Source organism: Osmia lignaria, chromosome 11, assembly GCF_051020975.1.
Source record: "Osmia lignaria lignaria isolate PbOS001 chromosome 11, iyOsmLign1, whole genome shotgun sequence".
NCBI lineage: Eukaryota > Metazoa > Arthropoda > Insecta > Hymenoptera > Megachilidae > Osmia > Osmia lignaria.
Window position 1 is genome coordinate 7,261,486 of NC_135042.1, and position 27,806 is coordinate 7,289,291.

General features: G+C 39.3%; 1 protein-coding gene across 16 annotated transcripts in view; it reads right to left on the minus strand.

Moving 5' to 3' along the window:
- The window catches only part of bru3 (CUGBP Elav-like family member bruno 3), a 590,175-nt gene that overhangs the window by 59,342 nt on the left and 503,027 nt on the right, over positions 1–27,806 (minus strand). For 13 of the 16 annotated variants that reach the window (XM_034323651.2, XM_034323654.2, XM_034323655.2 and 10 more), the window contains 2 exons: positions 20,761–20,809; positions 10,797–10,922 (listed from right to left, as the gene is read on the minus strand). In XM_034323651.2, the coding sequence (XP_034179542.1) occupies positions 10,797–10,922; positions 20,761–20,809 (175 nt within the window). The remainder of the gene's footprint in view (positions 1–10,796; positions 10,923–20,760; positions 20,810–27,806) is intronic. The other 3 variants (XM_034323656.2, XM_034323662.2, XM_034323664.2) reach the window with 1 other exon arrangement.

Genomic DNA, 27,806 nt, shown 5'->3' on the forward strand with positions numbered 1-27,806 from the left:
CGAATTGTATGACGCGTGGACCCTTCGTTCTACCCCTATATTATCCATAATTTCTGCATCACATTTTTTTCCAACACTATATACCTATTATTAACTGTATAAAAATCTCGTTTCCTATACTTGAACACTTGGATTTCATGTTAATACACCGTTAGTCCTTAATTAGTACAGTGAAACACAAGCGCTAATTGGAAAATCGAAAAACAACTTATTGTAACATTTTGCTAGGGTGTTCTGCAATTTGTAAATATGTTAAAATTTCCAAGAATTCTCTAAAACTATTAAGACACAGATGTAAGAATAGTAGCATTAATACGCATGATTGAGCTCTTCAAAGGGTGCCGTTTTTCGTAATGGTCCCCCGTGAAAAGCGCGAATCAAATAGCCCGGAGACTAAGCTCGTGTTCAAACTACAAATTCGTTTCCACGTCGGCTTTCCCCTTTCCTCCGTCGTTCTCTGCTCGGCGGAAAAAAAAGAGGTTCAAGTAAAAATTAAAATCGTTTGCAGGATTTGCCAACGGCGACTCTCCGTTGCACCTGCGTCCCTGTGTACGTCAGTGGTATATACGAGGCGCGCGTATGCGTGTTCATCCACCGACTGCTTTCCCGTTCGAGCGGCAAACAGGGAGCTTTACAGAGGAAACGAAAATTCGACGGTTCGATGGGCGGTACCAACGCCGCAAATGTACTCGGTAGGCGGATTAACGTGCATTTACGAAACGCGTGCGCGCGCGAGCCATTCAACAAGCAGGTGCATCGACGCATGTGTGTAGGTGTAACGCGCGTATAAACCTTCCGACGACGGCTGGTCGGTCGTCGCTTCTACCTGCCATTCTCCCTTTCTGACTCTCTTTATCCAGCCGCCATCCAAAACCTCTGTGCGTCGCCTCTTTTGCAACGGCAATCCAATCATCCGCGTTCTACGACTTGTACCTAGTAATTCCGTCTGTTTGATCGCATCGCTGCTTTTACCTGCGCTCTCTATTTCCACGTTGGCCTGCGGTCTCGATTACTGGTTGCCAAGCCACTGCAACCTCGACACTCGAAATCGTCATTTACCTTCAAGTTCGCACGACAATCGGGAAATTCACACGGTATACCGTGCCTTTCTTGTGGTATGCTCGCGCCACAACCTCGACGTCCGGTTCGATTCTCTCTGATAAGGCGTGAAACGCGATATAAAACGATATCCGAGGTTTATCAGCGATAGAGTTTCGGGAGTGGACCAGATTATTTAGATCTTCTAACAGAATTCTGAAATTTTGAAATTTCGAAATTCTGGAATCTTGCAGTTCTATAATTTTGGAATTTTAGAACTTCGAAATTTTGAAATTCTGGAATTCTAGAATCTAGCAATTCTATAATTTCGGAATTTTCAAATCTTAGTACCATAAAATATTTAAAATGAAGAAGGACTACTTTATACTTTAGAGAAGGGGGTAGACAGACCTACTTTGGCCCTAATTAATTCAAGAATTATAATCACAAATACGTGACAGCAGCCACAAAATGACAAAATAATCGTTTCCTGGCTTTGCATCGTTTAACGCGTGAGAAGCCAGCAGATTTTCCATTATGTGATAAGCGTAGAACTCGTCTTCGTTAAGGGTTTGCTGTTACAGGGTCGTGAATCCGTCACGACGAGCCAGCTACGGGATAAGAGGCGATGGAAACGAAGGGAAGACTTGAGTGGTAAAACTCTTCGTAAAATTCCTCGTTACGATTATGACGCGGTCGGTGTCGTATATACGCTATCCCAACGACCGTCATGTTCCGCGAAGGATGCAAGATGGATTATTAAATTTCTAGTGGCACGAGTTCTGCGTTATGGGCAACCTTATCCATCTAGTAAGAGGCTTGAAAGGGTCTTCGCTACGACAGCGGGGAGAGAGTTCAATGCCGGTAAAGGAAAGACAACGGAGATCCTTGGAAGATTTAATATTCCACATTAAATTTTAATGTTACCGCTTTCAATCACGCTCGCGGTATCGTGCTATAAGAGTTTATTTAATTACCAATTTTTTCTTTACGACGGCATATAAAATTGCAAAAAATTTCAATGGATGAATGGCAACGATTCTATATGGCAATCTAATCCATCGAGTTGATAACCATGCAGCGACAGAATTTATGTTACAGAAGATAATTAATTGAGATAAATCGAATAATTTTGTAACAATTGTTTGAAAGTTTCGTAGAACGAAATAGCTGTGGAAATTCAAAATTAATGGAACTGGAATTATTTCAGATTGCTCTTCGACTTAGAAAATATGATAGCTATCAAAATTTCAAACAAGAGTAGTGATGTTAGCTACCAGTTCCATGTTGCTATCAAAACCATAGATCACAGTGGAGAATGACAATTGTTACGATATTTCCGGAAAATTCGCGAATTTTGCATAGTCCAGAATGCACTCGATGCACGTGAAAATGGAACACAGTCGTTGGGTAATAAAAATAAACACGGCAGTGGTTCTATCGCGGTTTATCACGAGCTCGGAGTCATTGTTTAGAGCAATGTTTCACAAAACCTTTGGTTACGATTACTGCACGGGCTATTGTAAGAACGCCCAATGGTCATTGTACACGGACGAGAGTATACGACGTTAATGGATTATTAAATTTCCAGAATGTCGTTGTCGGGACTAGAGCTTGTAACATTTTCGCTCGGTGAAGTCACGAAAATGTCGTTTCCAGCTTAATGAGTTGCTAGACTCCTGCGCAACCATGCTGTCTAGGTAGTTACAATTATTAATAATATTATTACCGTCCTCGGCGAAACTCCGACGTTATGATCCCTACCGCCTATGCTTTCGAACGTTATCCTGCATGCTCAGACTCTTTCGGAAGTGGAACAGCTTCCACGGAAACTCCTGTAGCTACGATAACTAGGTTGTCCGGTCGATGATTAAACTTTGGAGCAACGTGTTCTTTTAATTTCGTACACCGTATACCTGGTAAATGCCGAGAGAAATTGTTGTAACATTTGATAATGACGTTAAGGAACTTTTGTTCACCCTTGGGGAAAATTGAAACGAAACTTTCGTAATTAAGGCTTCGAATGTTACATTCTTGTTGTTCGTAGAAATTCTACGAAAGTTCGAAGAAAATTCTAATCTGTACGAATTCTAATGAGAATTTGGTTAACAATAAGCTTCATTATTTTTGGAGATTTTTGAAATTCAAATTTATATGCATCTGTGTCCTCTGGTCTACGCAAAATTGTATAATAGATAATAATAATTAATTGCGACATCTAATTATTATTTCCTACGATAATAGAGATTTCCTTATCTTCAATAATCAATAAATCCTGGCAAATAAAAACCGGAAAATTCACGTCGCGCCAAGCGGAACGTCGTCGCGTAACAATATCAGGCTAAAAGTATTACGAACAGTGGGAAAAAGGAAAAAGAAAGTATGGAAGTGAAAGAAACGACGTTTTAAAGCATTCTGGTTTTAAGCCGGCCACCGTCAGTTATTCGATAACGCAGAACAAAGAGCCTGAACGAGGTGGGAGGGACACATCGAATCGGGATGGGTAATGCAGCACTGTAAAGGTTTATGGGCAATATGGTGTATTTACGATTGACGGGCAAAAGCAGCCGTGCGGAAGGAAGCTAGGGTACCTATAACTTTTTCTCCGTCTCTTTTTCCATCCCTTCCTCTCCTTTACGAGTGATAACGAACGAAAATCTCACGAGTAGTATTGACGAAAATTCGGGCGCAATAGGCTGGAACCGTACGTCCATTCAACTTCTTTCCCACTTATTCATTGATTAAAACTTAGTTTTGTTACTTACAATACAGATTTTCACTCTGACGAAGAATTCTACTCTCAGATAACACATACACATGATTTTTAGACAGCTTGGGTCATTGAATCAAAGTTCAAATTATTTAAGTTTCAATCAATAATCAATAATAAGTAAAGGGTTAATCTCGAAGGGGTTAAAGTTCTAAAAATACTTTCACTATTAATCATAGTCATTAAGTAACTCCAAAACTAGAAATTTAATAGCAATTAATATTAATTTCTTTCTACCACCTTCCATCTTGATTATTTTATAAAAATTTCATTTTCATCATTAATAAATCTCACACTGTCTTCCATAACACATTTTATATCAATCATTGTATTCAGGATTCATTTATCATCTACTATTTTATTTTGTATACAGAAAAACGAAAAGAATGAAACTCGCTATTTCAACGCGTGACAGTTAATGTGAGCAGATTAGTAAAATCTTCCCGATCATTGGTTTTTACGAGCAACAAAACGCGTTCCAGCGATCGCATGGAAATCACCGCGACCCGAAGAAACCCGTTAGATTTCTGATATTAGATATTATTGTCCATCGACGGTAGATACGTGACAGGGTGCCAAACAAGTCTGATATCATTTGGACCATCGTCCCCCGCCGTTTTCAACCCCATTCAATCTTAATAGGTTCGCCGACGACGACGGGCAACGGTTCGATGACGTGGCTCGGATTTTTATCAGATTTCGCACGCCACGCGTGACTCGAACCACGATCCTGTTTGATAATCGTTCAACGAAAGGTGGCTGATAATGCAACAAAACGCGCGACTTCGGTAAATCTGTCGGTCACGCGATTCGTTTCGACTGTTGATTCTTCCAAAATCGCATTTACCGTACTCGTTAGACGTACGCTAACATTTTCTAATAGAAAGAAACAATATAAGAAAAGAAAATCCCACCATAATATTTGAAAGGTACTATGAACTGTGTCTAGTTGAATATTTGGATACAACTTCCACAATTATGAATATTTTTGAATACAAAAATTATGCATGCTTTATTGAAATATTTACTATTAAATATAAAACCATGTGTCGAAAAAGATTTATTAGTTTTATAAAAAAAATTCCCAAACAATCGAACGAATCTAGGTATCACTAGCTATGTAATAGAAGTGCGTTTTCAATGAAATTACGATGAAAATTTTCTCTGATTTTTTCCTAATTAAATAAATATTACTTACGTCTGTTTTAAATAAGTCGTATGTCGGATCAATGTGAACGAATTTGGGAAATATCGTACCAGAAGGTATATTGATTTATCACGAGCGGGTAGAATAGTCTCCATCCAACGAAACGAGACAGTAAATGCGTAGAAATTCACGTGCTCGAAGCAGGCCCGGCTCACAGTACACAAACCTCGACCGAACTGTTTGAAGAACTGGAAACAACTGAGCTCCGGCCCTGCGTCGAGCGCGTGAATTTGTAAACATATCCTTGACTATGAGAACTATAAATCAGAAGCGCCATTGTAAAACACCGTCACTGAAAATATTCCAAATGAGCGCGGTGTTACAAATGTCTACCCAGTTTAATCCTTTCGCTCTGTCGCAGTCTAATTGTATAGCGACAGAAAGAATATCTTCTAATGATAGGAAATTATACTAATTGAAATGTTATTTAAAGATGAATGCATAAATTACTGAGCGAAAGGTTGAAAGCGCTTATTAAACTCTGGAAATGCTAATACCGAATTACAGATGAAATTATACGAATCGATGGAAGGATTAAAAATTTGAAATTGAATCGAAGACAATTTCAACTATCCTTCATCCTCTTTCATCGTATCTTGTTTCGACTTTCATTCAATAAAGTGAAATTTGTTTAATCGACGATGCGACCGACCGGAGAAGTTTGTTTCGTTTAAGTCAATCCGTCTGCCAACTTTAGAATGCTTTTTATTAACGAACCTCGCGCGAAATAAGTTTCTCGTAAGCGAGTATTTCCAGTTAAAAAGAAGATGCTGTTAAATTTAATATTGCCACTTGCTTCATAATTTTCCGAGTATCAAATAGTGTATGTAATTAAGTAGTTGGAATAAATTAAATACAAACACGATATAAAATTAAACCCGTGAAGAAGATTATTTCGTTTCGTTTACATAAATTTTTATATTTTCCCCAATTATTTACCTGCGATGTGAAACAAGACTTCTAAATAATTTCCCAAAATAATTTCGCAGGATCTATTAACCGTGCAAACGATTCGCACGAGTGCAAGGATAACCGAGGAGCAAGGTATAGTCGGACGAGAGAACGTTATCACGACAAACACGGTGTACAATTATGCGAAGTGTCCGAGGCTGGTAAAGCCACAATTTTCCTTGTATAAGCAGTTCGGACGGTGTTCGCGTAGCGCTCTCCTTCCACCAGGGGTTGGAACTCGAGAAAGAGGGTGCTTTCGGCTGGAAGCTCTCAATATGTCCGACCTAATCCTCTCCCAGAGGACCTGGCGTCCCCTCTCGCGCGCCGCCGCTTTACTTTGCAATACGTACAAACATTTCCAGCCCAGCTGCGCCACGGGATTTAGGAGCTGAGCGATTAATAAATGCTTCGTACGACGAGAGCCGGCACCAGGACTCTCCGACAGCCACTCGACGAGGCTGTCCGTGATTTACCGTCCGGGCTCGCGTGTCTGCATTCAACCTACCGCGTCTGGATTCACGTCGATTTCGCGGCATCGTTTTGGTTTACTGTCCTCCTACCGGCGTTTGAAATATTGCCAGGGCATCTGTCTTTCGCTTTTATACCCCGATACGATGATGCAAATTTGCCAAATTAAGGTTGCCCGCAATGATTTCATTTCGTTTTAACCGTAATCTTCTCTTTGAATTTATTACACGATTATAGCGACTGTTTAGGCCAATACGAAATTTGTCAATATTTATAATTAAGAGATTACTAATAAAAAAATTTGATAAATTATCTTTAGTTAAATTAATTTTCCTGAATTAAAAAAGGAACAATTACATAAGAGGAAAATAAAAATGAAAAATAAGAGGGTGAAAATTTCTATTAAAAATCAATGATATAGATTAGTTAGATGCGTAAGGGAGGATACATTCTAGAAACGAGCGAACCAGTGCAGGTGACAGCCGGATGATTAATCATCGATAACTATCGCTCGTTTAATACTCCCTCATAAAATGCTAGACCGAGAAATTATTGATTCGTCATATTTCCCATCAGTAATGTCGTTAACGGGACCATTCTAATCTGTTTACGTCACACGATCGAACGCGGAACTCGAGCGAGAGTTATCGAAAACGCTTTCCCGTCGCGAACAACATCAACCTCGTTGAAAAATGCTTTCCATTCCGCTCGTTTGCTCGTGAAACAAGAACTATCGTTTTTTTTTTTTTTTAATCTTTCTATCTTCGTATATATCGTTATTGGACATTAATTTATAAAAAAAGATATACGATCGATCGAGGTACTCTGATTGTTTATTAAAAGATTTAAAATCATACCTTGTCAGTTATCTTATTTTTCAATGCAATCAGTACAACAATTCTGTTTCTTGAAGATCGCCCTATAAAACCCTGTTTTCAAGTACGTTAACAAATGAAAAAAAAAAAAAAAAAAAAAAAACAAATGAAAAACGAAAGGAGGAACGCAAAGCGTAATCTCATTATTTGCGTTCAACGACGACGAAAGCTGTTTAAAGATGATATAATAGCAACCCTGACAGTCGAGATGCCGAATACGAATAGTAAAGTTGGAAAAGTTGGAAGGAGGATCGGAAATGCGGGGGCGTAACGTTATTACAACTTAATGCAGAGAATTGTTCTGCAGCTCGGCTATTCGTTTTAACGTTTACAATACACCGTGCCACAATAAGCGGATACACGGATACACCGAGTACACCCAGGCCGTCTCTAAGGTGCCTTCGTGGCATTATTGGCCTCGGTGTTGGTGCTACCTTATCGCGCAACCCTCCCACGCTCGTGGAGAACCCTTGGTCCCCCGTTCCGAATAATATTTCGTTCCATTATTCATAAACATTTTATAATCTTCTTAGCACGGTGAATTATTGCAGCTCGCACAATTGAAATAATGCGAATTCGAGATCCGTGTTAGCGGGGGAGGTACGGGGTGGGTTCGGTACTTTTGTACACATCGAGGAAACGTAGCCGAGAAAGATGGAGAACGGTAAGAAGACGGAGGAACGAGACGAGGTGAGGCGACGAAAGGTTGGCACGGAAACGAGAAAATAGAACGAGTTCTTTCGCTGAAGTGGTGTTGAAATGTTTCGAAGCGAGGGAAAAATAATTGGACGAAGAGTCTGTCGTTACTACGACATCGCAGGAATGCCGACCCGTCTCTGAACGATGACGAAGACAACCGTCGTCGTCGTCGTGTCTTTCCATAAAGTCGTCGAACCGAGTTCCCTTCTTAAACTCCTCGTTACCGAGAAGTCTTCCGCTACCCTTCCAACTACCAATCTAGGGTAGTATCATCCGATAAGGGAAGTTGTTTCAGAACAATGAAGGGACTGCCAATAACTTTCCAACGTCATTGTAATTCCCCAGGAATGCTGTCTAACAATATTACCACTTTTCATGTAAACCGGTACAATCGGCATTCGCAAGGATAAAGTACGAATCATTTGTAGCACTCCAGCTAATTTCTTTAATTAAAAGATTCTTAACGCTTTGAAAGACAGATGCCAGGTACCTATCGATTTTTCACGTTATTCTGTATTTTATTTTATGAAAAAATAAAATGATCTATGATGGAAGAGTATTCAATTAATTGTCACCAGAGAATATGATATTCTGGGTATTTCTGATAAATGAAACATACACGACAGACTGACGAGAACTTTCATCCCCTCAAATTATTCTATATCCTCCAGGAGACTGATACCGAAATAAGGTTCATCCAAGGTACCGTACGTCATCCGTGTAATTCCACCGGTTGTCGTGGCAGACCTAAAGCGATATACAGATGAAGTCGTAGAGGGGAGATCTTCCTGATCTCTCTATTACGTCGCGGATTAGCTAGTTATGAAACTCGAGCGAGCCCGGACGAGCGGTGATGAAGCTTGTTCGGAAAGTTTTCGTCAGGACAGAGAACCAGGACAAGGGATGTAACGGTAGAGTTGTACGGAATAAGCGATCGACACTTTCCTGCAGGAGGCGTATCCACTTCGTAGAAATTCGATTACAGACGTTCAAGCAGGATCTCCAATTAAACCCGTTAACGAAAACTTATTTCGCTCGGCTAAGTTGATATTCAAATGTTCGGCAAAGAAATTTTCCTATTATTGTTTTATAAAAAATATGAAAATATTTCATTTGTTAATGTTGAAATAAGAAATTCATCGTTCCTTCAATTATTCCGACACAAAAGGATAAGATTGCTCGAACATTTGTCGGTTTCGTTCAGCTTTGAAATCAATGTCCTGAAGTTTTCATTCACGGATCACGTCTACGTTGCTCTTAGCGTTTCTTTTGTCGCGAAATAAACGTCGACGTCGAAATTGCCGGCGAGCAACGAAACGTCCCTAGCTACTGGTCGATCCGAGGCAATGACGTTTCGCGTTCGTGTGATTTTAATTAAAGAGCTTGAAAAGCGAGCGCAACATCGTACCGTTTTTCGACAAAGACCCGGAGGTAGGCAACGACAGGGGCCATGGTTCAACGAGAAACAGAGGGAGCTCGAAAGGGGATGAAATTCGATCTTGGTAAAGCAAAGGAACGAGGCTCGGAAGATCGCAAGGATCTTTCGACGAGTACACTGTTTTCACCTCCTTCTACGATCGTGCCTTCTATCGGGTTCACTTCGCGTCGCAAATCTTCGCCGCTCGCCAAAGACGATGGGTGCCATATTACGTAACCGACTACGAATCAAAATCTTATTAACTGTTGAAAGTGAGTTTTACTTGGAGCCGGAATTTAATTACATTCGCGCCAGCTCGGCTGCTTACGCTTCTCCCCTTTCTTTACGTCTTCCTGATAACTTCATTCGTCTCTCTTTCTTTCTATCCCCCCCTGGCCCTCCTCTGTTTCCTCTCCGCACCTTATTTCCCCTATTTATGTCTCGGCCTCTTTCGTTTTGCTCGATTTACTCCCTCCTCTCTCGCTCTTAAATCTCTCTGAAACTCGAGCGGCATCCTATTACTCACGGTCTTCATTTTTATACGAAAATATTTAAATTTCACCGGCTCGTCCAGCGGAAATTATTGCCTTTCCTGGCCCGTCTGAACTTTCTCCAGTTGCCCGCCTCTCATCGGAGTTCTTCATCGCTCGAGAAGCAACCTTTACCGATCCGCGTTATTCAAGTTCCCCCTTTCCTCTTACGTTAGCTAGGTCAGCTGGAAAACATAGCAATGGGCAACGGGAAATTTTCGAACGAAACCATTCTGCTCGTACTTGCTCTTTCGTTTTCTTTTTTTCACTTTTACTCGTTATTATTAGTTGCTCTGCTGCGAGAAACCTCTTCGAGGCAATTGCTTCCTTTGACACGAACCCCCCTTCTTCAAACGCTCCATGATTAATTTTACGGACACGATTTACCCTTACCTTCGACCTCGCTCTTTCAACGTCTATATGCCCTCAAGAGCAGTTGATTCTCTTTAGAATGAGATACCCGGATGTGCAACCAGTTCTGAGTATTCAACACTTGGCGGTTCGAAGATGCATGGCTTCGTGAATACTATGAATTTCTAAGGGGTATACTTATCTGCAAGATTGAATAACGAAGGAACCATAGAAATACTAAGGGGGAGCTGATGGAACTTACTAATTAGAAAATTCCTAAAAAAATGATCTATTTCCACATATTTCTTCAAGATCAGTAGACACTGAAGAAGTGATATGGGATTCTAATTTTAATTTTAATTGCTCAAAGTTATTTCTTTCCAGATCCCTTAGAATAGTGCGAAATTATCCACTCTCCTCATTATTAATAAAATCGTCATGAATAAATTATGAAATTTTGATTAAAATGTAAAGACAACTATTCACTCACCTCTGCTACTGCCGTCGGGTCCACGGAGGATGGTACACTCCTCTATTGTGCCAAAGGCAGTGAACAACTGTCGGACATCGTCTTCGGTTTGTTGTTTGCTGAGCATTCCCACGAACAGCTTTCTGTCTGCGGGTCGGCCGCGTGTCGAAACGGGGAGGACAGAGAAAAAAAAAAACAAAGATACAAAGTTAGTCGGTGGTTTGCGAATATAGCCAGGTTCGCTTAATAGCGGTATTTAGGCATTAAAAAGAGATTTTGCGGCTAACACCGAAAACGACAAAGTTACACGGTTACACCAGCATCCACCATCCTAAGGGGAACGGGGTTTCGGGGTAAGGGTTATAAATACACATATATATGTATATCTATATCATACACCTGTACGCATATAGATATATACATATATGAATTCGTGTTAAAATGCAAAAAATAATTGACACGGAACCGGTCAGCCGTAAGTTGGGCTGTGACTTTTCGTTCACAATACATTTATGTTAACAATTGCGGTCACTAATTTATGTATACACATATGCGTTCCACGGTTACAGATAGAAATGTGACGGATATAAAAAAATGACAAATATACGAGAATATCATTCGTAATACTGACATATCGGTAAAAACAGAGTATGTAACACGACGTACATACACGTGTGACAGTTACGATCAATTATCAACGGGAATTGTAAAGGTAAGAAAAAGTAACGACAACAAAGGAAATGAAAAGTAATCCAATCAATTTCAATCCTACATCCTACGCCACAAGCCGAAGAAACAGATGGAGAGAAAACGGGAATCGCGTTAAAACCGGATATGGGGCGTACAAGCGACTCAACTACGGGCGGAACTCTCCATGATACCATTTTGCATACTTACAATAAATTTTTTTTTTAATAAGAAATATTTTCTTAAAGCAAAATTGTGTATACGTAATTAATTTCTAAAGATCATCAAGGAGGGTTCCGCGTGGTGCTGAGGTCAACATATCGCTTATAAAGGGTCACACGCCACTCAACAATTCTTCTTTCAACAATCTGCAGCTATTTCTAACTTGTGCACAAGAATGACAAATGAATGGTATCGACCTAAAATTGCGATGTCATTTATCATTTCGTCGAGCATATTTGGGCCTGATTAGGTTTCCTTGCCGGTTTTTTTTTTATCGCACGAATGCATGGGAATAAATGTACCAACTAATCGTGGTGCAACATCGCTAAACTTTGAAGGCGTAATCTACTCACGTTGAAGATGAAAAGGAAAATTTAATTGCCTTTCGATTAATTTTGCAATAAATTTGATTGTGGACGACCTTAGATTTATCGTAAATATACTACGTAAATTACTACTATGACTATTGAATAATTCTAATGCTACGTTAATTCAACCCCAAAAAATATTAAAATATTATATTAAAAATTTTTCTTCCCAAGAAAAGTGATTATAACGCGAAAAGAATTTTCTTACCTGTGACTACAATTTATTTTACCTTCAAGATAAGTACAATACTTTTTCAAAGTTTAGTGATCTGTTTGATTTGTAACCATTGAAATTCTTCTTCTTACATCGTGCCAATGATTAGACAACGTGAATGCCTTTTTAGAAATATCTGCACTGAATGTGTATATCCTGTGTGTACGTGTATCCCTGTATAATAATAATCATAATAAATCAATCGTGAGTGTGCAAGATTGACTGGGACTACGTGAGAAAATAGGTGACAGATAGGAAATTATGATAAGATCGTTTGGTGATGGTAATTAAGGATGGGAACGAGGACAGGGTGGATGAAAAACTTTCATATAGAATCAATATCTAAGTAATACAATAAGATAAACGTAGCTGACATCATAATCAGAAAATATTTACAAAGGTGATAAAAAACACATCGACAACGAACGAGACAACACATCCAACGAGCGAGCCACTATTTTATGGTCATAGCTGTAAAGAGCAGTATATATATATATAGATATATATAAATGTATAATATATACGCTTAAGGTGGTTGCCCATACGAACAGGTAAAGGTAAAAGACTGGGACTTGAATTAATTATGGGACTTGGACGTAACGAGGTGCACGATATTAAATTCGGCCTTCAAAAAACAAAAACAAAAAAATAACAGGAGGTTATTTGTAATATACGGTATGGCAGACGCTCTGAGATGATTCTTCTATTTATATTTTTACGTATTCCTTTTCGAACAGTTAAATTAATAATCAGGGGAAAAATTGATGGAGTTCTAAGAGCGTCCATCCAGCTACCGTAATGACGAGGTTCCAACAGTGTGATGACGCCGGTGTGTAATAACTAGAGCAAAAAACACGAACGACAAGTTTACGGCTACTAAATAAAAGTTCACGCATGTGGACACGCACAACATTATTTATAATACCTTACAATGTATTGCATCGTGTGCCCGTTCTTTTTTATCTTTTCTCTTTTTTTTGGGAAATGGAATGGGAACGATGGAACGAGAGGTGTTCGATGAATACACGCGTTATAATTAAACGAATCGAATTGCATCAAAGGCTAACGAATAATTCGTTCAGAATATATTTCATTGTTGGGATAATTGATTTTGGAATTGAAACATATAAAAAATAAATTCGTTCGATCGAATTTCACCGAAAAGAAGAAGAGTCGAGCTGCGAAAAAAAATTTGATAAGCTTCGAAATGATTTTTCTTAATTTTTCTTTTTTTTTTTCACGGAATTTGGATTCTGTTTTCGTTCGAAGATAAACGTATGTCGACCGCGCGTCGAGCGAAGAAATTGGACCGGGTGGCTAAAAGAGTTAAAGGGGGGTGGGAAAAAATTCGTGAAGGAATGCCAGGATTCGTGGGTCAAACACTAGCGAGCAGCAAAATGAACTTTGCGGCGAGCTGTGCTGGCTGAATCAGCGGTGATGGCGTGATGAGAGGGAGGAAAATTCGTTTCTTTTCTTTCGTTTTTCTCATAGAGAGGTATCTCCTTCTGCCGATTCGCGGAGAAGAAGAAGAATAGAGGTACTGGAAGGAAGCTAGCTATCTCCTGGAAGTCGAAGTTACCTTCAGCAGCCGCCACCGGTGCCTCCTACTTCCAGAAGATGGCACTGGTGCTCCCGTCGTCCATCATGCACTCTGGAATACAGAACAGAAACAAAGAAATGCCATTGGGCCCAAAATGTACACCATTCGTTGTCGTCGTTGCCTATATGTATCCATGAGAACACGCTAAATCGAATATATCACCCTCCCTGCAGAACTTCGATCAAATGTGTTCACCCTAGCGTGACATTGTACAGTGCAGCATATTTCTTTTGTCTCCCCCGATCGATTGGATGAATATTCTTGTTAACATGACCTAACGATACAGAGACAATTAATCCTTCAAGTATGCGTACATGAAAACGTTAGAATTTATACATAACAGATTAATCAATTTCACTGAAATAAAAAAATCACAAATTATAATATGGAATCAACTTATGTATCATTTCGGATGCAGTAATCAATGCACCAGTGCACCGCTGGTGCACCGATGCACAAAAAGTGCATAAATCTAATTTCAGGATATACATCAGTCCACGTCATTTCTTTTTTCATCTCTAACCAATTCTGACACCCTGTATATTACCTTTATGTAATAAAAATTTCATTTCGATACCATGCACCAATTGCATAAAATTAACCCCCGGGCATTCAACGCGTTAATGATTCGAAAGTTTGAAAAAGAAATAAAGCCCCGTCCACTCGTACAGATGACAACCGTGTTCCGTAGCACGCGACAATGTTCGCGTGAACCGGAAGTTTCGAAGTTCGCCAGGGCAGGGTAGTCGGTAGCAGGGAATTTCAATCGGGCGTAACGGTTTTATCGCAAAATTTTACATTCCGCGGATAACGGGTCGTCGGATCCCGCATTCGATTCACCGCGTTCCCCGCGTGAATGAACTTAATGACGCGTTCTCGCCAGGTTATGGAGATGCAAAATTGGCGAACCGAGTTAAAGGTCGTCGTCGCGGCTGCTAGACGCGAGCTCATTCCAAGCTGCTGGTCTGACTCGCGCCTAGCAGGAAGGCTCCGGGGCACATTTAAGGATTTGTCTCGGGAAATTAGATTCTCGCCTGACTTGCAGCCTCGTTGCATCCCCCTCCCCCCCCGTTCACTACGGATTCTTACCCCTTCGTACACCCTGCCCTTTTCTCCACCCACCCTCCATCACTTCCTCACACTTACTCCCGCCATTCCTTGACAGAGAATTCTCCTTCCTTTAGCCCCGAGTACTTTTCATCGAGCGTTCGTTCCCATTGTCGTGCCGGGACACTGTGGGGACCGAGAATTGCACCTTTGTCGCTCGAGCTAAGTATTAACGCGCCCTTCGCGTTCCCTATCCTGGATAAGACCTTCAAGAAATCGAGGAAGGAATTAACCCTCGGGAAATTATCTTCCAACCGGACTACGTGAAGACAAAGCGAACATACTGTTTGACACCGTGCTTCCTTTCTTCCTCTACCGTATCGCTAAAATCGTGATCTTTCTCTTGATCCTCTTTTTAGATTGGTCTTTTTATTCTTCTTCTTCTTGGGATGAGATTATCGCGTTGATTCAATTAAAACGGTATTTGTACTTCAGGAAAAATTAAAGACGAATTGGGTCACTTTTGATCCTTGTCAATGACAACATATGTAGTGTAATACTTTGGAAAATAAAATTGAAATAAATTTAAGTAGAAAATATAAGCTTTCAATGAATTTAGTATATTCACATTTCTTGTATCGCTATCGTTATCCAACAATAGAATGAACGCTCGATGACACTGTGTTTTCATGGTAGGTAATCGTTAACGAGGCTTGAACTACAGTTCCTACCTTTAATGGATCAGTTTTCCGATATTTTGAAACTTTTGTTTCTCCAAAGGGCCTCGAAAATTATGCATGAATCGATCCGAGCCGATACGAAAACTTTCAAGCAGGAGTTGAGTAATTGTTACTGAAGCGTTTCTAATGCCCGCATCGATACGCCTATTTTTAACCTCCGTTCCCTGAACATCTCTAATTGCATAATTAACATCGTTCTAATGTACACGCGAAGTCGCGTAAAGAACATCACGAACCATTGAAATGTAAAATTGTACAGTAACAAAATAGAACATTAAAAACTTCCAATCACTGAAGCGTTAAAAATGAATCAAAAGCTTTCCGCTGGTCCATCTTTCCACAAAATTCAGACAGTGGATAGAAAATAACTCCGCGTTAGTTTTGCAAACGTATCGATCTGCTAAGGATATTTTCAACCAGTCTCGTTTATATTTTCCAATCGAGTTAATCAGTCGATCCCACGTAAATTCGTGCGTGCTTAACGAGCATTCGGTCATTAACTGCGCGATGATTACCGAACCGTGCGTTACTTTATCCCACGGCCGTTCTATTTACGACATCGTTTGCCGGCCCCGCGAAGAAGCACGTCGCCCTCTCATAATCCAGAAGGATTTCTCGCAACGGCTTCGGACCCGAAGAAGAGGGCTTGCGTCACGTCGGCCAACTCGAAGTTGCCAGCAATGAAGGCAGCCTTCGAGAGCCTCGATATCCCAGGATACGTTTATCTGCAGGAACATAGTAGGGCGAGTGATGGCGGTGGAAGCAAGGTGGCTCGCCGAGGGATCGAAACTTATCTACTTGCTCAACTAGCTCTAGTACAGCAGCCACCCTTATCCACTCGCAGGAACTTCGACCGAACCACCCCCCCTCTCTCGCTCACTCGTCTCAAGTTCGAGCAACTTCCACGCGAGATACGCATTTCTCAAATCTGTTTCCGTCGTTGTACACTTAATTCCAGCCGCTTTTGCAACACGATCAACCGTACTTAGCTTGCAAGCACGTGAGAAATTCAGTGAAAAGCTTCAACTGTTGCGAGCCTTCAGATAACAAGACATACATATCGAACGAAAAGGCAGAATTTTGTGAATTAAACGGCTGATGATTATCTCCATGATCATTAGAAATTTTAATATAATATTACGCAGATTAGGAACATTTTTGTTATGTGAAAACGACCTTACTTATGGAATGATATGATATAAGCAATTTGCAATGTTACGTGTGGCTTGCTCATTTGATTCTATTTTCTGTAGTAGTCTTATCGTAAATGTCACCTACAATTAGATATTATCATATTATATAAATGGAGGGAACAGCAGGTACGTCGAATGTGATTATGAAACAGTACTACAGAATTATATAGTTAATTTGATTTCATCCGAATAACTCTGGAAAGAATTTTACATTTTTCACAACAGTTATGAATAAAAATTTGCCATTTAATACAAAATTTAATACAAAATATCTATATTTTATCAAAGCGATGAAATTAGTGTATCAAATTAAAAAAATTCAGTATTTATTTCACCGGTGAATTATTTATTACATTCCGATCGATTAAAAAAGAATGAAAAATCTATTCCATGAATTTAAATATATAAAAAAAGGGGGGAAAAAATTCAATTCAAGTATATAATAAAAGCAAAGCAAACACACTTACGAAGCGTCGCTCAATTAATGCCGCGATCGTTAAGCGTGCAAAGAATCTCGTAGCAATTTGTGGACTGCTCCTTGAATAAATTGCATACAAAATAATTGGAAGAACAACTGCGAGATAAGTTCAAGCTGTCCGTACCGTTTGCCGGTTTAACGCTTTAATTCAACGACGTCTTGCAATTAAAACCTGATTTATCTTTTGTACCGTTGCCAGGATATTACTCGGCGAGTAAAGCACAAAGGAATCTATAAAATGGTGTAATTAAGCCGTGTGACGACGACGCTCGCGGAATAGCTTGCGTAAAAGGGCAGTCATTAAAAGTAGAAAAAGCGAACGAGAATCACATGAAACAATAAGACCATACTTGATGGCAAGCGGGGGAAAAAACCAACTGTACGGTGTACGCAATCTTGAATCGTCATTTTACGAACTTAAGTGATAACACCGTGGGATGCCTTTCTGCAGAGAAGAAATGGTGATAAATTTAATGGAAAATGACAACGGTGCTCCGGGAAGAGGATACTTTATCGACCACCAGCGACTCCCGTTAACGATAAACAATACTTCTATTTTACGTGACATCGTTTACAACTACCTTTTATTTATGAAATTTATTTTACGCTGAGATTCTCACTACCTTTATATTAATAAAATATATTCAAAATTTTGCGTCCGCATTTCAGGTAACTGATAGAACTTTGAATTTTCAAATATCTGACTTATTATACCCACCACTACTTAAAATGTATTTGCCTGTTTATACTACTGCAAACGGCCTCAATTTTAATTTAATCTTTCATTTCATATTATATTCTTCAATTTTCTACATTTTACCCTAATTCTTTAAAAATTATTGTTGCACTACATAAAATTTCTTTCGTTTAAAAATTATGCATTTAATTTTAAGTTAATATCCTTGCATACGTGATCTAAGTTTGGGTCACGATTGACCCAGGCTCGGTCGTTCAAGGTTTAAACTCTCATAAATAATACCTTTTTATACAATCTATTAACCTAACACCAATCTCAACAAAAGGACATTTTTTGCTCTTTATCCAGCAGCCCCCTTTTTCCAATCGACATACCAACTTCTACATTTTTTTCACAATTCCAAATTTACCTTGAAAAGAATTTAGAAAAAGATAGCTCAGTAACTACTGTCATAAAAATGGCAAGGTCATCCATTGGGTATACGAAAGAAGTAGAACACAAATCGGTAATAAAAGGAGTCTGCTGGCAATAGACGATGTCGCGACGAGGCAAAGACGGATCGTCGTAGACGACGAAGTTCAGTAACACCGCGATTGAAGTCTGCAACTACGTGGATACGTCATCTACATAGGTATACCGTGTAAGGTCGATGGCAGCAGAAGCAGAAGCAGAAGCAGAAGCAGTGACAGCGTTGAGCTTTGGATCACTTCTCCAGCATCCGCGTCAAGCTGAGGCTTTGTGGGGCCACACCAAGCCAGGCGACCGGAGATTACAATGGCATCTACGCCAGATTAGCATATGAATTACGGCACCCTCCCACCCCCCCTCATCTACTTCCCTCCTACCACTCTCTAACCCGCTTTCCACTTTCTTCGCTGCCTCTCCTTGCATACTATAACCCTTTCGTCCTGCTCTTTCTTCGCTTTTCTGTATGTATACAACGTGGTCCGCTAGAAATCGAATACGTAAATATCTTCCTGAATACTAAGTTACGGTGGTGGCTATATTTTGGCAAAGAAGCGCGCTGATGAAATACGCTAATGTAGTGATATTATACATGATATATTCTTTCATATTTTGTACAATAACTGATCCTTTGTTTCTTAATATTGTGATATTCGATTTCTGGTGAATTACCAAGTTATGGTACAACCATGAAAGGGTTGATAAGTCTTGAGAAAATAAATAATAATTGCAGAGTTAAATTTCTTTTAAGCATTACTGTATTTTTTTGTTATTTGTGGAACTAAAGGAATGTCTCGTGTGAAATATTTTCATTTATTTTCTCAAGAGGAGTCAATCTTGGAACACCCTCTATATTTCCCTTCTTCTGCTCTCCCTTGTGCCCATTCTCATGCCACGCTTTGCACAATTTACCTCGTGGACGTTTATATTCGGACTTGTTTGAGTGAACGACTTGGAGGGCCAGCGTCGAACTTCACCGAGTTTCCTCTGTGCTACGTTCTTTGGGTTCATGTTTCCGTGAATTTTCGGAACCGATATTTGGACGGAGTTTCTCGTTGTGCGAGTAAATGTAAGATGAAAAACTTGGCCGCAGATTCGAACGTTTAAATGACGAAAGTAGGATGAATGTAAATTTGAAGGAAACTCTTCGAGTTCTCCAGGCAAATGGTATCGCTATTTTATTTTTGATCTCGGAATACTATTTTCATATTTGTCTTAAATTTGGAATCAAATTGTTAAAATTGAAAAGGTTCTACGAACAGAAATAATTTTTAATATGCATTCTTCTTCGATGCTTAACATTTTCTACGAACCCATTCATCATACGGCATTAATAACAAAGATAAACGATCTACTTCAATTCATTAATCAAAATACTTCTAAAGTACTTCTAACTATGAAAATCAAGATGGCACTCCAATTATGCTAGTTATTTATTCAGAAACTTATTACTTTTAATTAGTCGAGCTGATGGAAGTATTCAACTGACCGCGAACAATAAGGGTAAAATATCTTGACATTTATGAAGAAAGACGAAGCGAAAGATAGTAAGATGATCTATTCCGACATTTTTCTAATTTATTTATACGCTCATTTTCACGTTGAATAGAGGAAAAGCTGACAAGCTAACAATTGTTATCTTATTTCGTTAACGCTTCAGTCTCGATGATTGGTGGGTATATTCTATGAAATTCAGGAAGCGTAAAAAATTGGCGAACAAATGGCACAAATATCAGTGATATTTCCAATGACACGAAATTAATGAATAGTACATAACGCTAAAACAATGCGGGCATTGTACAGGGTCGAATTTTTATCAGGCGGTGCTTTTATGTGTTTGCTCGATTGAATGTTACGTATGGGTTGTCAACGAGTATTACTGTACGTTACAGCGAATGCTTTTCAATTCCATAAAAATATTTCATTGCTACCCATTAAGTCAGTTATTTTTTATCGAGCCCTTTAATCGATAACGTGATCCTTTGTTATGAATTATTGTACAAGCGAACGCATGAATAATAATTATCTCTTGATAAAGAAAAATATTTTCACTAATATTTAATGAAAAGTCTTGATTAATTGTTTTTCAAAAAATTTTCTTTTATCAGTAATCGAGTCTAATCAAAAATTCTAACGATAAAATAGCTGTACTATGAAAATGTATGCTAGAAAAAATTTGAATTAGTGATTCGATTAGATCAATATTTCAAGTAAATCTAAAGTTGATCTACTTATTTCTAAATTCGAGTTTGGAATTCGAGTGCGTTTTCTTACCTCCGCGGTTTTCACTGTCCGCCGGCTTCACTTGAATAGGACGGTTCATCTGTAACAAAAGAAAAAGACACTGAATTAGAATAAAATTTTAGAAAATTCCAAGCATGTACACTAGAGAGAAAATGAAATTATTTACGATTCTACTTCAAAAGAGTACAGATCATTTCAAGTAATGAATTTCTCCGTTTTATATAATTCAATTGAAAGACGAATTTAGTCTGTCGGACAATAGTCAAGGAATTGTATCCTAACCCAACAATGAACATATTTGTAGAACATCAGCTGACATTGACATTAGATACCTTTCATTAAACCCCTTTTCACTGAATGTATTATTAGCTTTAGAAGTATTTTTATAAAGAACCTTCCACAGAAAAAAAACCCATTTACCACAAATACATTATTTAAATAGAATTTTGAAGACTTCTATATTTGTTGTAACAAGGAACCTAAAGTCCTTACGAAATCAAGTAAATGAAAGGTATTGTTATTTGCGCAAAGATATACAGTCCAGCGAGCATCTGTCCAGCTCTCGCCACTTCGGGTCTTGTTCAAACAGCATCTTGTTCCTTGCAACAGTTTGTTCTGTCGCTGACAGGTCCGATTGTCCGAAAACAAAGGTAGCGAATGGTAAACGGTAAGGAGGGAGAACTAGGGTGAAAACGAGAGAGGAACCGGGCCGTGATGAGACAAAGAAATAACAGATCGAGGAAGAGAACTATTAACGAATTGTTTAATTGTTTACGCGAGTAGAGTAAATGAAATATTTCCTACTAGCTTCACTCTGCCGTTTATTCTACAAATGTAAACTAAGCTTCGGAGACAATGAAGCAACGCTAGTTGATGATAAGTGGTGTCACGTATGCCTGAATAGTCAAGGATGCACAGAAACGTCAGCCTCGGGTGCTCGGCTACGGATTAACGTCCTTTCTCTCAACGTTTTGTTTTGGGAAAACGCGCAACTCCGACACTCGTCCTACCGTACCATCCTCGCGAGCTCTTTTGGACCGAGATCCTGGAGAACAAATAACATTGTTTATTCGCTGGACGGGTCGCGGGACCGCAGAGCGTTTCAGTTCGTTTCCAAGGGATGAGAATGCATGATTCAGGACGCAAAGGACACAGGGCTGTACTCTGTTTCTCTCTCTCTCTCATGCCATCACTTTCTTCTTCGTGCTCTGTCTTCTATTTTCAGTTAGTTTTACTCAGAGAATTTTTCTTTTTTTCACTTGCAAGACTTAGAAATTTTCGCCCACCCCTTTCGACAATACTATTTTCTATTCATTATATTTTACAATATGCTTGAATTTTTGTAATTTATAATTGATTTCTGATTTTCTAATTTTAGTATGCAAACACTTGTAAATATTCGTACAAATAAAATTTATTCAGAATATAATCGTTTTGTTATTTAATTTAAATTCCACCCCTCTGCTAATATTGCTTACAATTGGAAAACAAGATCGTAAAATAATCAAACGATTGTTCGAGCGTGTTTGCAAGTTTGTTCGAGAGCATCGGTTTCTTGCTACCAAAGGGTGAACACATTTTTTCGAGCGTAGACCAGGAGCAACAACACGGTGCGCAACTTTCGACCATAAATTTTATCGGAAGCCTGAGAATCTGTTTCTTAACATGGGTATAATACGGCCGAGCATCGTGACCATCTGTCTTCTGACTCGCTGTTTTTTTTCCATTATGCACTACCTCCCTTAAGAATTATAGGGAGAGAACCCGCTGGGGTAGAAACATACGTGGCAAGCCCGAAACTTTTTCCTCGTGCATGCACGTCAGATACCAAGAGGGGTTACGTTGCAGGGGTCAGTGCCACGACCACGTGGATCTCGCGCAGAAACTATATCCGTCAAGTACAGTAAAGATTTCTAGCTTCAAAGCACGGCGAAATATGCTTTCCTTGTATCAAGCAAAATAATAAAATTTACCTAATTGAAATTTAATTTTATTTCAACGCCAGGTATAAAATATCTTTGAAAATTAGCAAATTCAAACAAACATATACAGTTAATTATTAAATACGTTGATTACTATGGAGATCACTAATGACCAACACTAAATTCGATATAATTAAATAATGAGAAAAAAGGAACACAAGAAGTATAATTTCGCCTATCATTAGTATCCAACTTAATCATGCTTAATTAAAGAATAAACGATCCATAATTCACATTTGATAACCTGATTTTCACTAATGACAGACAAATTACCCCCATCGCTGGGGCTCATAACTCTGTGCCGTTGTCAGGGGATCGATTAAGTTGTAATGTAGTTACCGTGAGAAATGTCTCGAGAGAAGGTAGTCATCATTGTTTATAGTTTAATATCGTGTGATAGCTCTTCTGTTCCTAACTTTGTTAATAATGTATATCTCGAAAGATAAAGTACCAACGAAGGACCTTAAAATTGAAGAGGGTACACAACTTTACTAAACGTAAAAAATTAATTTCTTTTTATTCATTTAAGTATACACGGGATAGAATTAAATCGAAGAAGAGTCCGGAGGCGAATAAGGAAATAAGGAAGGGGTGAAAATGCAGAAACAGGAAGATACGCGGTTTCGGCTAGCGCAAGGGGTGAACGATGAGCAAGGAGACAAGGAGCAAAAGGGAAGGTCACTTTAAGCACTGTCCTCTGGTCAGGAAATTAAACTCTGAGCACAGGCACTAGCCATTAGGCGTTTGTTGTTGTCTCGTTGTCAGGGGAACCCCGGGTGTTCGTATAGATACTGGAACTGAGATACGACGTTACCCCTCCGCCCCTTGCTCTCCGGGGAAGTTTAACGCTGAATGCATCGTGTAAATGTCACTTACGACCCGAGGGATCTGTACCAGTCAATAACGATCACTAGGCGAGACTTCCGCGGACCCGTACCGTCGGCCATGGACGTGGCGATTAACGCAGACAAGTATTAACTACCGATCGTTAACGCTGCCTCCGGTGCGTTTAAATAGTTCCACTTATAGTTGATTAGTGTAACGAACCAGTCGTCGCCTAATGATTTCACTGACTTTTGTACGAGAACACTAGCAACCACATTAATTTTGACAATGTATTAATTAATTGCCAATAATTACAAAATTACCCTTGCTTTTAATTTTTCAACGTTTCGACTTTATTTGGAGATCTTCAGGATCTTATTTAGAAGAAAAATTTTATTTTTCAAAATTAAAGACCATTTTAAATAATTTTTCATACAACTGAAAATATTTCAAAGGCCATGACTAACCAAGTGGACATTGAACAAATAGTCATTGTAACAAACTGTACAACTAGTTTGACATAACACTGCCTTTCAAACACATAACTTCGTAAATGATTCGCTATAAATTAATACGTTGGTAGTTTGAGAACAGTATGTCGCAAGGAAGGAAGTTTACACAGACCGCGCCTTTATTTAACGATTTTGTTGCGTTCACGTGGCTGTCCCTTGGACGATTCGTGTCACCATCAGCCGTGTGCACTTAGAAAATCGATTCCCTTGAGAGACACCACTCAAGATGGATGGTAATAAGTAAATGTGTTTGTTCGGCCCATAGCACGCATCACGAGCAATTAATTAAGCTCGATTATCTATGTACACTACGGGGAAGCGCGTCTTCCTTTCGCCGGTTAGATGCTGAGTAATAACCATATTCTCTAGGAAATATCATCGAATAACCGTGTCTATTTAAATTTCAATTAAGAAAATAATTTAGCCAGAAGAAATAATTAATAACTGAGAGAACGAAGGAAAGGATAAAATATTGAATTAATCTTTCTGGGATCGTAAGTATTTCTATTCTCGATAATTAAGGCTCTAAGTGTCTGATTATATGGATATGTCTATTTTCGCTGTGATGGTCAACGTATGATATGCATTCGTAGAAACTCTAGTCATTTACGATCAATATCGAATGTCAAGGATTCCAGTGTTAAGGTTAAATTCTGAAACGTTATTATATAGATAGATGTTAGCCAAGTAGTGACACATTGTTTCTGACAAATAGTTCTGAGTCACCGATGTCCAGAATCCCTAGGTCAAATATTATATCCTGATGGAATAACTTCGGAATTGAAAACCTTTATATTAGAAAACCAATATATATTTGACACAAATCAATATTTCCATTACTCTAATTTTGCTAAAAATTTTGCACTTCACATTATTCTAATTTTCTCAATTTTACACTGTTCCCTTTAAAAATTATTCTTACAATATATAAAACTTCTTCGTTTCAAAATTATATATTTAATTTTAAGTTAATATTTTTCTATATGTTTTGTAAATTTGGGTCACGATTGACTTAGGTTTCGCTATTAAAGGGTTAAATGATATCGCTGTTCAAAGCAGGCTCGTCTTCGACTCGGCAATACATTTAATTCTAAAATCAATTTAAACCGACCAATTAATTACAAGTAGGAGTTTCCAGGGCAAATAGGATCGAAACGACTGTTCTGCCGTATTTCGAGGCAGAACCCTCGAGGCGAGCAATTAAATTAGTTATATTTATATCCTTTCCCGGTGAACCCTTCGTTGCTCACCCCCTTAGCCGCGAAATAAGCCAATTCTTTTTCTCTTACGGGAAGCGGGCACGATTCCTAGAAAGCCACGCAAAATCTAGATAGGGGGATATAGGTGGAGGCTGATAACTGCCGAATTGAATGGTGAATGCCGCTTCGGAAATTGAATAAGCTATCGTGTCTGAGCCGAGCCGTCGAGCGAAGCCTGGTATTTGACCTGGCTGCGTGCAATCAATGTACTGATTGGAGATAAGGGCTCACCCTGTAGCCCCTGGCATCCTCTCCGCCATGATTTATATACGTACGGTCTTCGCCAGCGATGTATTCATTACTTGATTACCCTTCGGCAAGTTAATACCGTCGTGACCGTGTAACGAGCCAGATATCAGGATACCTTATATTGTGCTCGTCCCCAATTTACGATCAACGCGCACTTGTCTCTGTTCCGAACTCTGCTGGAGTAATTACATCAGCTTGTTAACCTTACTGTTCTTTCGATTTATTCCTACCTGGCTTGTTTATTCCACCTTCGTTTTCCTAGCATTTGTTAGTTCATTTAAAGGGAACACGATTGAAATCTACCAAGAGATGAGGATTATGAGGGTGGGAAGATTTGAAATCTCACGTAGGTGGTGTTAGAAACGGATTGCAAAATGGTTAGATCGGATTTGATCGAGAGGACCAAAACAAAAAAAAGAAAAAATAATACGTAGGATTCCAAAATAATTCATAAATAAAAATTGTTGAATTTTGAATAAAACAGATGAAATAATTTTATTCAAAATCAACGTTCGTTAAACACAACGATGGAACTGGAGCATCGGTATCAGCTAACCCATCCGATCGGAAACGGTTGAGATCTCCGGTTTACGCAATTTTATTCGGCGCTGACAAATCAACTGCATTTCGAGGCAGAAATTGAATGATATGCTTCCAAACCAGATTCCACGCCGCGGAACCCGGTTGTACGGGTAAAACGAGACGATGTCAAAAGCAGCGTTAACGGTTCGTCAAAGTCGCGTCGATGGTGGTTTTCCAACATCCGTCGGACAGACCGCTGGCAACAATACCACCGGTGTGACCGACGTAGACGATCGTCGTCGTCGACGTCGGTGGTACGAAATACAGCTGGCAAATAACGTTTGACATTTAATGCGCAGCCGGGCATTGGCTTAGATTACAATCGGTGAACGGTGATTGGCCCGGGGACGCGAAAGCTCACTCGACTCGAATGCTCTTTCGGCGGGGCTGTAGCCGGCGATCAAATATTTGTAGAGTGTTAGGGAAAAAAGTGATCGTTGGGGTGGAGGAGAGAGAGAGAAGAAAAAAAAAAAGAAGAAGTGAGAAATTGGATAGGCAGGCGACCGTGTGTTTCGTAGCGGAGAGGCGTGGTTGCGTAAAAAATTCGATGTCGAAACAGTGCATCATACGTATACCACGGTGAAAATAGTCGGAACACTGGCAAATAGGGGAAAAAAGCAACATGGTTATCTGAAATTTTCATGCTACCTTTGTGAACCAGATATACCTTCGGCTTAATATTTTATTGAGCGATTGAAGTTCCAACTTTTCTATTCGGACGTTCCTTATATTATTATTTAACCCTTTGCCTGTCTACTAGGGTGAGAACAAAATTCAAAAACCTATGTTTATCTCTGTTTCTCTGATATTTGCAGATTGAAATATCTTCCTTTGAAGAAACTTTAATCATTTAATTAAAAAGAAGAGACGATTATATTAATAAAAACGAAATGCAGTAAAACCAAGTGCCTAGTAAAAAGATACTTTACTGGACACTGCTATACCATTTACAATGTAAAGAACATTAAGTGAGGATTTTTTGAAAATCTGTTTTATCATCTTACAAATACAGATATCTCGTTAAAGTCTGTTCAATTACGCAGTTAACGATAAAACCCGAATCCTATTTATAATCACGGTGAAAACACTCGGCCAGGTAGATAATCGACCAATGTTCCGATCGGTAGGCTAGGTGCGTGTTTATTCATGCCTTGCTGATGTGAGTTATCACCAGGCCGAGGTTACATTGTTTTCCAGCATGAAAAAAGTGATCCTGATAACTGGCCAACCGTACGATATAGCGATGAAAACTCATTTGCCAATTGTACGCAACACCGTCACGAAAGAGACAATGGAACGAGCGACGTTTCACGATCGTTTCCGTAGAACCGTTTCATCATTGATCCCCGTTCGAAAAATATCAACGATCGATCAATTAAAAGAGTCGAGGAGCAAAAATAAAAAAACTGAAAAAAAAAAGGAGAACCGACGAGCTGGTTCGTCGAATATCAATCCGTGGAACGATTCAATTCATTCTGGAATTTCAATTAATTCGCCAATTAGCCCGGCTAGAATCCATTTAGACGTAATCTGCGTGGAGGCAACTCCGAAGCTGCCTCGGTCGGCTCTCTCCTCTGTGGCATCCCACGTGAACGCAGGGAGAAGTGCATTTGCTCTCGGAGCAGTCGACAAATTAGCCATATTAGCGGCACAGGCGCGGATACAGA